This window comes from Myotis brandtii, unplaced genomic scaffold, assembly GCF_000412655.1.
Source record: "Myotis brandtii unplaced genomic scaffold, ASM41265v1 scaffold441, whole genome shotgun sequence".
NCBI lineage: Eukaryota > Metazoa > Chordata > Mammalia > Chiroptera > Vespertilionidae > Myotis > Myotis brandtii.
The window spans coordinates 4,057,300-4,071,041 of NW_005366873.1; the positions used below are offsets into that span (position 1 = coordinate 4,057,300).

At 51.8% G+C, this 13,742-nt stretch overlaps 1 protein-coding gene across 1 annotated transcript in view; it reads right to left on the minus strand.

Moving 5' to 3' along the window:
• Positions 1-7,256: 7,256 nt before the first annotated feature.
• Positions 7,257-13,742, minus strand: part of RBM20 (RNA binding motif protein 20) — a 180,362-nt gene continuing 173,876 nt past the window's right edge. Inside the window, exons 13-14 of the mRNA XM_014546413.1 lie at positions 12,971-13,092; positions 7,257-8,344 (exon numbers count right to left, since the gene is read on the minus strand). Coding sequence (XP_014401899.1) covers positions 8,234-8,344; positions 12,971-13,092 — 233 coding nt within the window. The 3' untranslated portion in view covers positions 7,257-8,233. The remainder of the gene's footprint in view (positions 8,345-12,970; positions 13,093-13,742) is intronic.

Consider the following 13,742-nt stretch of genomic DNA (forward strand, 5'->3'; position numbering starts at 1 on the left):
TTAAGGGTGGGGGGTGGAGGGCAGGTGCTCCCTGGCACTGTTCCATGGACACACCCTGCTTCTCCAGCCAGTTGGTGGCTGGGCAGAGACCTGGGGCTCAGGCCTCTGTTGCTCCAGCCAGTCCCAGGGTCGGGCAGAGACGTTGTTCAGCACTTGCACTAACAATCATTGATAGCTGTTCTGTGGCAGGCACAGGGGAGCAGACTCAGTGGCTAATGCAGAAATAACCCTACAAACAGATCACAAGGCAGCCTGATAACAACAAGGCAACCTCTGTATATATGGGGTGGGGGTTGTGCCCTGGGACACAGTACTGGAGCAGTAACACTGCGGGAGGTCAAAGAGGGTCAAGGAAAGCTTCATAAAGAAGGTAACACTCACCTAGAATCTGAAAGTCATAGTGTCCAAATAGAGAGAAAAGGGAAGGGCATTCCAGGCAGTGGGAAGACCACATGCAAAATCAAGGAGCTGAAAAGGAGCCTGTTTGGGGACCTAAGAGGCATTGAGCACGGCCAAACCGTGAAGGAGGCTATGGGGGTAAGAAGGTGGGTGGAGATGAGGTAGGCATTAAGCAGGCATGGCTGATGCCCAGCAAAGGCATATGAGGGGCAGGGTTAGAGACCAGGATGGCACCTGAGTAAGCCTGCCCCACGGAGCGGGACTTGTCCTCTGCAGACGGGAGACTGAACTGGAGGGCGGTGACAGGATCATGGCTCCCAGCAGGCCTGTGGCAGGTAGCCCTGGAGCTGTGAAAAGTGCGGGGACAGAAGTGACCACTACCCCTTGCTGCAACCTCAGGCAAACACAAGGCACACATCAAACGTGTACGAAGCAGACACTTGCCCAAGCCTGAGCAAGTTCATTGTGGATTTGACACAGGGACTCAAGGGTCCTGGTTCCCAGCACAGGGACCTGGCTCTGAGCCAGAAAGTTCTCTCCCTCCTGGCCTTGCAGACAGTGAGGGTGAGAGATCTCCTGGGCAAATGGGCAGGGGGTGCCCTCTGCACCCCTCATCCCCAGGGCCAGTCCTTACCAGACAGGTTTGAGGTAGTTCCCAGTCAGGCGGGGTTCTTCCTGGTTGGCTGTAGTCAGCCCATGGGGGAACCCCAAAGAGTAAATGCCTGTGAGGTTTTCCCCAGGACCAGAGAGATAGGGGACCCACTCAGAGCACCACACTGTCAGGAGGGTGTGCTGGGCAGTCAGGTGGCAGGGTTGGCAATGGCCTCTTCCTTGTCAACGGACATGGCCCTCAGAAGCTCAGCCAAGTAGCAGGAGGCATTTGAAAACAGTTTGAGGAAGAACACACACACACACACACACAGACACACATACTCAAGCCAGCACACTGGTCATGTGGGCTAAACAGGTGTGAGCAAAGGTCAGGCCATTGGACACCTGGGGGTGTCACCTGACATTAGGAACCACGTTGCACAGAACAGGAACCAGCCTAATGTCTCCTCCAGAGGGGTGTCCACTGTGCTCTTCTCCAACGTTGGCCTGCCAGATACCTAAGGATTTTCTCCAAGCCTCTCGGGGCCTCTGCCCACACCACAGAGAGTTCTTCTAGAATACAGAGTCCAGTAGAACAGTTTCCCCAGATGAACTGAAAGGCTTGTGCTATTCTAACCAGGAGAGCCCAGTAATGGAGCATGCGCCCCCGTTTTGCTCTGGCTCCCAGGAGGCTCCCAGTCACATCTCATGCTCATTCACCACGATTCCACCGACCCTCCCAGCTTGCACACTTGCCACCCTTAAACTCTCCTCAATCCTCACTTAGAATTTTTCAGTTGGCTTAACCTGGTCACACGTGGCTGCGTTGTCTATCATCTCCACTCCTTGTTGGGAAGCGGTGGCAGGTAAATAAGCAATGAAATTTCATCAGGAAGGAGCGGTTAAAGTGCAAAGTCTGGCCCGCATTCTGCGGCCCTGGGAAGTCCCCTTTTGGTCACACCTTTATACCCCGAATTACCCGAGAACAGAGAACAGGGTGCTTTCCTTCCCTCTCTGATGCAGGAGGAGGTGGAGCAGCCCCCACCCCAGAGTCCCTCCCTCTCTCACCTCCTAGATCCAGCTCCCCTGGCCAACTCTCTTCCGTGAGGAGGAGGAACAAACTGCTTCTCTGCTGCTTCCGCCTTCCTGCCTGTTTTCCGGGCAGTGTGGTGGGTGGGGGACCTTCTTTAACTACTTTGAAAGGAGGGGAGGGTTGACGAGATCCATTTCAGGAATTTAACAATTCAGGTCACTCACAAGCACCTGAATCTCCCGAGACCACTGTTCCTGGAGGACCCAGGGTCTGGAGGCTTCAGAGAGATGCAGGCCCAAGACCCCACCCCTGAGCCAGGCAGTGGAGAATAGCGGTTAAAAGCACAGAGTCATGCAAACCTGGGTTTGAATCCTTACTCTGCTGCTTATTGGCTGTCTGACCCTGGGCAAGCCACTCTGGGTCTCTGAGCCTCCTTTTCCCCGTCTATGAAATGAGAGAATAACAATACCTGTCTGTCAGCATCGTGCAGACCAAGAGACAATGTCCCCACAGTGTAACACCGAGTGTGGCGGACACGCTCAGGAATCTGCAGGGCTGATACTGGCATCAGAGCTGGCGCATGGAGGGCGGGGGACAATGTGTGTGAACTCCAGGGCTCCTTGCTGGCAGTGACACGGCCCTGGGGGATGCCCCTGTTCCCGGTGACTCCAGTCTCCCCAAAGGCCTGCTGGCTGTGCCCAGCTCTCTGCCCTGAGAGCAGGACTCTCAGCAGATCTCATGGAGTCTTAATGAACACAGTGTTTTCAGCCATGAACCAGGATAAAGAGACCATTGGAAAACTGACTTTTGCCCAAGCACCGTAAGCAGGAAGCCAACTAAAAAAAATCTGACACGTGCCCCAAACCCAGTCTGATGACCACCCCCTAACACCACCAGCTCCCACCAGCTCCATCTGCCAGACTTAGATGCCTCCTCTCTGTCTCCCGTCTTTAGACTTTTCCATGCTGGAGTGTCTCCTACCTTGAATGGTCTCCATTCACATCTCTCCTGCCCTTCCTCCGGTAAAATAAATATTCCAGGGGCTGTTGGGAAGTCTTCCGTCTAGGGCAGTGTTTTTCAAAGTGTGAGCAGCGGACTCCACCTGCATGAAGTTTCCTAGAATGTAAATGCCTTGCCCATGGCCTAGCCCAGTGGTCGGCAAACTCATTAGTCAACAGAGCCAAATATCAACAGTACAATGACTGAAATTTCTTTTGAGAGCCAAATTTTTTAAACTTAAACTATATAGGTAGGTACATTGTTATTAACTTAATTAGGGTACTCCTAAGGCTTAGGAAGAGCCACACTCAGGGGGCCAAAGAGCCACACGTGGCTCGAGAGCCGCAGTTTGCCAACCACGGGTAGCAGGACAGAAACTCCGTGGAGGGCTCCAGGAATCTCTTTCTAACAAGCTCCCCAGGTGATTCTGATACACACAAAGCACAAAAACAGACTATTTTGTCTTGAGTCCTCGCTGAGTGCCAAAGTCCAGCTAGGACCAGACCTGGAAAACTCCTGAAACAATGCAACGGAAAGAACTTAAATCCCATGTCTCCAGCAGGAGTGCCCAGGAGATCTGGATTCTAGTCTTGATCTTATACTAATAAGCTGTGTTGCCTTGGGCAAGTCACTTTCCCTCTCTGGGCCTCAGTTTTCTCACCTGCAAATGAAAGGGCCAGGACTTGGGGGTCTCTGGGGCCATCCTACTTTGACATGCTTGGAAATCCACTTGGGACAGGCTCCTTTGTAGGGCCACCATGGTGAGAAAGGAGAATGGGAGTAGGGGGTGCGGGGGGGAGTCCAGATGTCCCATCACTGCCTAGGTAGATTGCCGGTAGTTGCCACTGACGTTCAGAGGGGCACAGAGGTCTCAGGCCAGACAGGGGCCAAGCTCAGTATCCAAGTGGCCTAGCCTCGTAGGGAACTGTAAGGAGCCAAACACCAGTGCCTAGGCCTCGACCCTCAGGCCAGGGGCAGTCCGGTGCTGATTCCTGGCGAGAGAAGTGAGCACAGAGAGTGGCTCTGAATGGCAAGCCCAGATGACTGGATCAGAACCAGATTCTAGGGCCACAGGAACTTTGGTGAGCAAATGGGAACACCAGGCATGGGACAAGGTGCAGCTTTCGGGCTCCACAGCAGACTATCTCCATTGCACAGCTCCAGGGGGTGCTATCTTACAGAATACCACAGGCATGGTGCCCCCTAGGATCAGGCACCAGAGGCACCCCCGGGCATCCTGGCTCCTGAATGTAGGGGAGCAGGACACGCTCTAGGCCCATTCAGCACTTTGGGGAGCAGCCGGCAGTTGCTGGGAAGGTTTCTCCACCCCTCCTGGCTGGGAACTGGAGGCCTGTGCTCCACTCGAGGAAGGTAACATAGGCCGGGGGTGGGGCCGGCTGAACAGGCACTTTCCTCAGATCTAAGTCTGCTCCCACCAACTACAGTGGCCCTACTCACTTTGCCCTTTGGGGCCAGACTGCCCAGTCCCTTCCCCAGGGACTCAGGATCACTGCCAAGAGGAGGGGAGGGCCCGGAGAAGGTTCCAGGCTATTCAAAGGGCTGGCCCACTGAGGCCCGGAGACCAGCACTGGGTGGAGAAAGAACAAGAACCACTGAGATATTGTTCAGAGCACAGATTCCAAAAGCAAACTAGATTTCGTGCAGTGCAGCAATGCTTTCAGTAGTGATTAATTTAACCCTGAAAGAACCGGGCGGGGACTACTACCATTATCCCTTCATGCCCAAGGAGGTGGGACTTAGGAAGTCACAGGGCTCACCAGTGCCGGGTGAGGCCCCACCCCCACAGGGGATGAAATTGCCAGAAATGGCCTGAGTCTGGTGCAGTGCAACAGGATTCAGCCACCAGAAGACTGGGGAGCAGTAGGTAGCAGGATAGGGGTTTCTAAGAGGCCAAGAGATTTTTCTACCTGATCCTCCAAAAGGGACCCTAGCTCCTCATTTTCCCAAACTCAGTCCTTCCCGAGGTTCACCCCTGAGAATCTCCGAGTCCCCCCAAAGTCTCAGGTGGAAGCTCTTGTGTCTCCTCTTTTCAAGTCTTTAGAAACATTCCAGATCAGAGAGGGGCCAGGCCCCAGCCTCTGTGTCAGTGAGCTTCCCCAGCTAAATGTCAAGGGATCCCCGGGTGACGGACAGCTACTCCCAAGCTTTCAAATTCTCTTTATTAAAAATCATTTTTTTTCTTTCATAAAAACAAGCACTTGCGGTCAGTTATACAGATCAGGAAAAATGCCGACAATTTATGGGACACTCAATGAATTCCAATACTTTACAAGTTCAAACTTCAGTTAACTAGTGTTTCTTCTTTTTCTCGTAAGCTCAAAAAACAAACGCTGGTCCAGTTCAAGTAGAAACTAACAGGTCACAGCCTCGGACTTTCCAAGGAAGGGAAACCCTGACACTCCCACCGACATCCAATTTACCAAACTCTTTGGGAATACTGTCTGGATGTACTTTATTTCAGGTGTTTACCATGAAAATAAAATGACCCAGGCCTTTGGTGATATCAACCCAGGGAACAAATGATTGTTGCTCAAGGTAGCGGCTGCTCTTGAACAATCTTTGAAATGGTTGACAAACACTGAAGAAAAGCTTTAAAAAATAAATCAATATTTTCCTGGTTGCCTTTAATACTGCAGTGTGTATGACACACGTAGGAATAAAAGGAGAAAATTAGAGAGTGGTGAAGGACCATGCCAATGGAATTGTATAAAAATAAATAAAAATAAATATATATATATTTATATATATACACACACACACAAATATAAATTCTTAAATGATTTGGTAACTGAAGGTTCTGATTGAATGCAGAGTGCACCTCTCCTCCCTCCCTCCCAAGAGCTCTCTCGAGTTTTGCCATATGGAGAAGGTCAGTCTGTCAGCAAGGGAGCCATTACTTTACTCAGGAACGAGGCTGTTTGAACAGCCATCCAGGTTTCCATGGAAACGCTGCTGGGGGGTGGGGTGGGGATGAGCTGATGGGGTCAGCTTCCCCTTTGCAGGGAGAAGACTGCCAGCCTCTTTGAAAATGCACAGTCCTAGCCTCTCATGAGGCCGAGGCTTTTCCCAGCAAGGTTTGGCCGGGAGGCCAGAGAGCTGGCCCTGGATGTCCCTCCAGTGCAGTGGTTCTCAACCTTCTGGCCCTTTAAATACAGTTCCTCATGTTGTGACCCAACCATAAAATTATTTTCGTTGCTACTTCATAACTGTAATGTTGCTACTGTTATGAATCGTCATGTAAATATCTGATATGCAGGATGGTCTTAGGTGACCCCTGTGAAAGGGTCGTTCGACCGCCAAAGGTTGAGAAACGCTGCTCCAGTGGGAAGACAGACACACAAGGCCCAAGGTTTTCCTGGAAATGGAGGAGGCTGGCTTCCAGAATGCCAGGTGAGAAAAAAAAAGCCTGTGGAGGCAGCCAGGGGACCAGTTCTGGGTTGAGTCACCATCTTCCAACCCTGCTCCGAAACCCCGACCTTTCTGAGGCCCTGGGTGGCCAGGTGCCAAGTTCAGGTTTCCTGCTTCCCGCAGCCTCTTCTCACCACACCTGTCCGAGCCCATCTGTTTCCTCTGACCCCAGGGTTCACACGTGATCGTTTTGTGTTCTACATTTCTTTCCTGTCTGTGCCTCAGTTTCCTTACTGACAAAAAGTTGGTGTCGAACTCAGATCATCTTTCTACCCTTCTGCCATTAGTGTGGAGGACAGAATATGCGGTATAGTGTTATCTACCTTGAAAAGAAGAATGCAGAAACAAAAATAACAAAAAATCCCACCCAGGATCAATCTCTTCCTAGTCTACCTGCTGGCGGTCAGGAATAGAAACAACCAGGACTGTCTTCCAGGGCACTTTCCTCAGCCAGGGAGGCCGCCTCCAGGCGAGTATCTCCGTTGTGGGAGTAGCACCAGGCTCTCTGAACTTCTCCAGGTCTTCTCCAGGGCGGCAGCCGAGCCTCATTTCCCCCAACACCATTGTCCCAAAGCCTCCCAATGGGACATCCAACTAGATGTCCACCTGGGGCCTAAGGCACTGGCCTCCAGTGTCAGACAGCCTGTTGGGAGCAAGGGCTCTGTTCTTCACAGCATTTGACATCAAAGTCTGCCCTGGGGTCAACTCTGAGACGCCCTTGACCTTCTGCCAAATCGGAAAGGGCCTACCTACAAACACCGGCAACCTTCAACCTACCCCCCACCCCCAAGAAACCATTTAAAACCATCCCGCAGCGAGGCTGCTGGAGCCCAGAGTGCAGGCGCCAAGGGTAAGCCACGGACAGATGCCATTTCCTTGTTTTGGTGACACCCATGGCAGGGAGGCCGCCATTCAGCCTAAGCCCTTACCAACCGCTGTTTCAGCGGGAGGGAGAGGGTGCTTCTGTGTTCACCTTTAATTAGAGCGAATCTATACCAAACTCTCTGTCCAGGACAGACCGAACCCTGGCACCTCCTGAAATCAAGTGGAGGGGACTACGTTTCGGGGAAATGAGCGGAGCTTCCAATTTGAAGGGCTCATTTCCTCCCCCTGTAAAATTCACTTAATTTTACTGTAAGGCATGAGCCTGGTAGACGTCGAGAATAACTGAGAGGGTGAAGGAGTTATTCATAAAATCAGGGCCTTTTCCAACAGGTGGTCCAGCTGGAGGAGCTCCCAGCTTCTGCCAACGGACTGTCGAAGGGGCCCCTCTCGGGACGGGAGACCCCACCCAGATGCCCGAGCAGCGTGCCAGGCAGAGACACGGCCCAGGTTCACCGAAGCGGTTCTTGACCCAGGAGTTCCCGTGAAATCTTTTCCTTGGATGACTCAGCCTGGCCTGGCCTGGCCTAGCCCACCAAGAAGTTGGACACTGTGAAAATCCCTGAGAAGTTGGCTTTTATGAAAAGAAAACAACCATTGGCACGGAGGAGGGAGAGAGGGAGGGAGAGGGAAGAAGAGAAGCAAATGAAAAGACTGTCTGAAGGCAACGAGAGTGACAGGGAGAGAGTGGGCGACCCTGGGGGGTGGGAGGGGGCGCTGGACACACAGGGTGAGGCCTCTGGGAAACACTCCAGAGCATTTTCCTGAGTCTCTGAGAACGAACTAGCCCCCGTGGCCAGCCTGGTGTCCTTTCCTCTCTGGCGTGAGTTCCCGTCCTGGCGGGCAGGAAGGCCCCACCTGGGCGGGCCCTCCCTCCCAGCTTCCAACAGGCCCAGGGTGTCAGAGCTTTTTCTTTTCAAACTGGGGCACGATTCCGCTGTCCTCAGGCCGCGGGCTGCCGGCCCCCTCCGGCTCCTTCAGGCCCTCCTCGGCCAGCTGGGACAAGTACTTCTGTGGTGGGAGAGAGGGACACAGGAGGAAGGAAGAGGGTCAGTGGAGACTTAGCAGGACAGGACAGGAGAGGAGTGGACGGTGTGTGCTTGGCCTCCCTCTCCTGTCACCCCATCTAGTGAGTGAGACCCCTCGCCGGCCTCCCCAGATCCTGCTGGGGCCACAGCACCCAGGATAAGCCATCTGCTTTCTCCCCCTTTAGGTCAGGGTATAAGGGACGTGTGTCTCCGGTAGCAAACCTAGAAAGTGCAGCTCCTCACAGTGGCAGACACTTCCACAGCCCTTATCCCGTGCAAGCTCTGTTCTCACTGCTTCTCTTATCTACACTCGGTTAATCCTCAGGACAACTTTCCTTGTTTACCAGCAGCCCAGCATCCAGGTAGCACATCCACGTGTGAGGGAAGAAGGAGGAAAGGGACGCGTGTCTCCAGTAGCAAACGTAGAAAGTGCAGCTCCTCACAGTGGCAGACACTTCCACAGCCCTTATCCCGTGCAAGCTCTGTTCTCACTGCTTCTCTTATCTACACTCGGTTAATCCTCAGGACAACTTTCCTTGTTTACCAGCAGCCCAGCATCCAGGTAGCACATCCACGTGTGAGGGAAGAAGGAGGAGGGGGAAGCTGGAAGGGCCGTGGAGAGAAATGCTGGCCCTAGAGATGGGGGCAGACAACACCGCCGCCTGACATTCGAGACGCCTAACAGCCTGTTTCCTGCCAGGCAGGCGGGCAGGTGGAGTGGCCTGAAGGTCCTTCCACGGACTCCTGTCCTATAGTTGGGCTGCCTCACATGCCGGGACTCTCACTGCTGGGACTGGCCCCCAGCCACACGCTGGGCCGCTCCGGGGGCTCTGGGTTCATCACAGGGAGACAGAATAGAAAACGTCAGGGCCTCAGCTGGGCCCTCTGTGTGCTGGGCAGCCAGGGACCCTGCAAACAGCCCCGGATTGGGAGCTGGCAGGGGTAGGCCCAGCACATGGTCAAGTGTGTGGGCTCCGCTGTCAGGTGACCTGGGTTCAAATCCTACATCTCAACAGGCCAGTCATTCAACATCTCTGACCTCTGTCAAGTGTGGGTCATATAAATTGGACAATTTAGGAATTTTAAACTTTCAACAATCATTTGGCTCCTTTGCTATTTCATTTCTAATGCAACAGAATTAAATGAACTTTGATCTTTGTTTTAAAGGTTATTAAAATGGTGTGTATATACATATGGCTCTTGAGGACACATAGCTCTCACTACACTACAGGATATGACCTCCGTGTAGCACATATAACACTGCAGATGGGTTTTCCCGAGTGCTTTATACTGTAGATTACATCTCTACGTAGGGCTGAAGAGAATGACCGATTTATGTTTATCTCTAAAATTGCAAGTTAAGTACTGCTTTGATTCATTGTTTGCACTGGAATTTTTTTCTCCCCATGAAATGTAAGTAAAACTCAGTGTTTGTCCCCAATAAATGATAAGACTAATTTTTTTTTGTTAATTTATTCTCAAATGTCACTACTGCTAGTACTTCCAACCTGCCCCCACCCCCTTTTTTTTTTTAAGGGAAAAGGAAAAATTTGTAAATGCTTGTGATGCCATTTGGGCAAATTCTGAAGATCTGAAATAACTTTATATCAAACCATTGATCAATAAACGGCTACTGATAATAAAAAAAAGTGTGGGTCATAATGGAATGGCCACATAAGGTTGCTGTGACGTGCAGGAGAGGGACCATAAAGCACTTAGCACAGCGCTGGCACCGAGTAAACACTCAGAGATGCTGCTCTTTAGCACGAGTGGCACCAGTCATCTGGCTCAAGAGAGTCGCCCATCTTCGCCCAGCCTCAGACTCTCATCTGTTAAATGGGGGAAACCGTGTCTTCCTCCTCCCAGGGTGGCTGAGGGGCAGCGAGATGATGGGCACAGGATGCCTGGGTTGGCCTGGCCTCTCTATGGGTGGCTTTGAGAGGTGGGTGAGTCAGATGGGAGAGGGGCAGACCGTGCATCCCTGCAGGCCAGGCTTAGGTGGAGGGCCGGGACGCTCCTCCGCCTCAGCCCAGGGAAGGGGAAGGGGAGCACAGACAGGCAAGTGGGTGAGTGTGCCATGGACGGGCACATGCCTCGCTGGCCTGGAGCCAAGCAGGTGTCGCGTTTTCCCATCTGGTACTGACTCCACCTGTTGTTCTGGATCTCCGCGGGTGGGTTCTCTCAGGGCCGGGACCAGCAGTGAGGCACGGCAGGGGTTACACAGACAGAACTCCTTCCACCTGCTCCCTGCCTCGAAGAGTAATATCCGAGCCCCACCTCAAGGCCTTCCGGGGGTGGGGGGGGGCGTGCAGGCTACTCTTACAAGCTGCCTGACTTAGGTGTCAGCCAGCACCTGCTCCGTGGGTCTGAGTTCTTCACTCTTCACACGCTTGGGGCAGGGTGGGGTGGGCAGACTATGTGGACAGAGACAGTGTCAAGGTCACTGACAGAAACCCTATCTGGGAAGCCTGTGGTGGAGGCTCCCAGCTCCCTGACAGGTGCACTGGGAAACCTGAACTGTGGTTGGCAGGTGTAAGGGGTCAGCCACTGTCTGGACTGGACATGCCTAGGGACCACAGGAATGGCTCTACCCTGCTGTGGGAGGTGAGTCTACCCAGGAGGGAAAGGGGGTGTCTGGCCTTAAGGCCCAGAACACAGTGTAGTCCACTACCCTGGAGAAACACAGAATTTAGAATTAGAGGCCCTGGCACACTTTCTAAGTTCCTGGGTGACCTTGAGCTGTGGGGTCTAGCTTATGATGTTGGATGATATCAAAGTTCTTACATTGAGGTATTAGAACCTACTGGAAAGATTTTAAAAATTCAGATTCTCATGTCCAGCTCTAGAGAGAATAAATAAGCAGGCATAAGGTGGGTACAGGAAGCTGCATTTATAGAAGATGCCAGCTAGTATGAGGACCCAGGTTTGGGAAAATCAGGACCAGGAAATCTCCAAGACCCCGCCCAGCGATGCCATTCTATAGGTTTCATCTTGTTGGGGTGGGGGATGGTGATGTCTTCAGGGTGGATGGCTGACCTCAGTGACTCTGTGTGAACTGTGAACCCAGTGTGAGCTCTTAGTCTGGCCAAGTCAGGCCCTCACTGCCCTCCCCCAGGAGGGGCCGGGACCTGGGCCTCACACCCCATGGCTTCCTTGGCCACAGAGCAGCTGCTCTCTGGAGAGAAATCAGGAGGCTTAAATGCCCCGAGTTTGGGCACAGCCAATGACAGTCCCTTGCAGATGGTGGCCCAGGTCATTATGGGTCTCAGTTTGCAGGACTGGCTTCATAGAGCAAAAAGAGGAAAGTGATTAAGAATCAGGTGATCTGTTTCCAGGCCTGGTAGCTCACCACCTGTGTGGTGTCGAACACATCCCATAGCTTCTCTGGGCCTCAAATATAAAACAAGAGAATTGGCCCACATCTGAGTTTCTTAACTAGGGGTACACTTCTAATCATTTGGAGAACTTTCTCAAATTACATATTCCCGTCAGCTAGTATGAGGACCCAGGTTTGGGAAAATAATCATTTGGAGAACTTTCTCAAATTACATATTCCCGGGTGCACCCCCAATTCTACTGAACATCCGAGCTAATGTATATGCTTCTGAAACAGTGTCCAAGTGATTCAGTTCACATCTCGGCCACTCTACCAATTTTACTGTGACAGTAATGCCTGCTCTGGAATTAGGGCACACTACCACCCTGAGGGTCTTCCTGAGTTACAACCTTGAATATAAAGAATCAGTCTGATTCCTATAGCAAAAGATATAGTAAAAACCAAAGATACCCCATGCTTTCTGATATGCCATGATTTCAATTAAGTTACTAAGCCCAGCCTATACCAGAAGTTAATTATAAAAACCACGTTCTAATATGTTACATATTAGTTAGGTGTATATTACAGAGCATATTACAATATTTCATTGATTTTTAAGATGCTTTTCTCCCCACATTAACATCTCTGAAATTGAGGTGCATTTTACAGTTGATGGAGTCTCACTGTTTAATTTTCAACGTTTTTTTCTTGGTATCAAAAAATAGCGTGTCTTACAACTGATGGCACCTTAGATTGGATGAAATATGGTACATGGAGTATTTTTATACGTCACCTATTAATATACTATAAAACTTATTTTATTTATTGCTTATTTCCTACACTAGATTGGAAAATCCATGAGGGCAGGGTTTCTGTCTGTTGTGTGTTTCTTGTTGTTGCTGTGACAAATAGTTGCAACGTATGAACATTTAAAACAGAGGACAGTAGTGGCTTTTAGTCTAGCAAAGAGGGGCACTGCACAGGGGAACAGTAACACAGAGAAATCTCTGCGTCGGGAACACCCAGGCCTCGTGAAAGGGGTCAGCCCAACCACGGGCCAGGTGAACATAAGCTCAAATCACTCAGGATAGAGGGAGAGGCAGGTACAAAAACCTGGCCCCACAGAATGTGTTAAGTGCCACCGTGGAGACTGATGCTCTGAGAGCACCGGAGAGGCAGCCAGCATGTGCAGCAGCCTGGTGGAGCCAGGTCTCCATGTGGTGAAAGGAGAGAGAAACTCAGAAACAGAGACTCGAGAGCCCCCAGTGCCAGGCAAGGACGGCCCGTGGTTACCTGTAAGTTCCTGTAATGGACAGCACTGCGACAGTGGCTTATCTTCGCCATCTCCTCGCTGGTGTAGAACAGCCCACACAGCTTGCAGTAAAACCCGGTCCTGGGTACCACGAACTCCACCCCTGCAGAAGGATGGGGGATATGTGGGTAGGCAATTAGGAAGGCGATGGGAGGCCCCTGTGGTCCTGCAGCCGTCAGGTGGAAATGGGGCAATGAGCTCTGCCCTTCATTTGCTGTCGACTTTGGTGGGCGACCTAGCTTCTCCAAGCCTCCGTTTCCTCATTTGAAAACAGGCAGGAAGAGGGTAACACCCACTTCATTCACAGGTGGCTGTGAGTGGAAGGGGTGGCCGTGCTGAGCAAGAATACGCTCTGCAACGGCCTCTGGGAACTACGTCCAGGCTCTCCTGGTCCCAGCCCGTTTCTGGGGAAAGGAGGAGGGAGGAGGTGTCATTCATTTCACTAGGTGGATGTTGCTGCTCTGTCATCTACCCCCTCTGCAGCGGTTGTGACCAGGACTCTGGAAGAATGCTCGCATTTTCGCTGGTTTATTTTAGAATGATGTTCACCAGAGAAAACTTTTTAAATAAACAGAAGTGAGGAAACCTCACCCAGACTTTCCAATCAAAACATTTTCTTCCACACTGTCTACAGGTAGAGCCTTCTTCGGGAGGGGAGGGGGCAGTTTTAATTACACCCTAAGTGCAATATGTCTCCTCCCTTTTTCATGCCCTAGTGCCATGGTCGGCAACCCGCGGCTCGCGAGCCACATG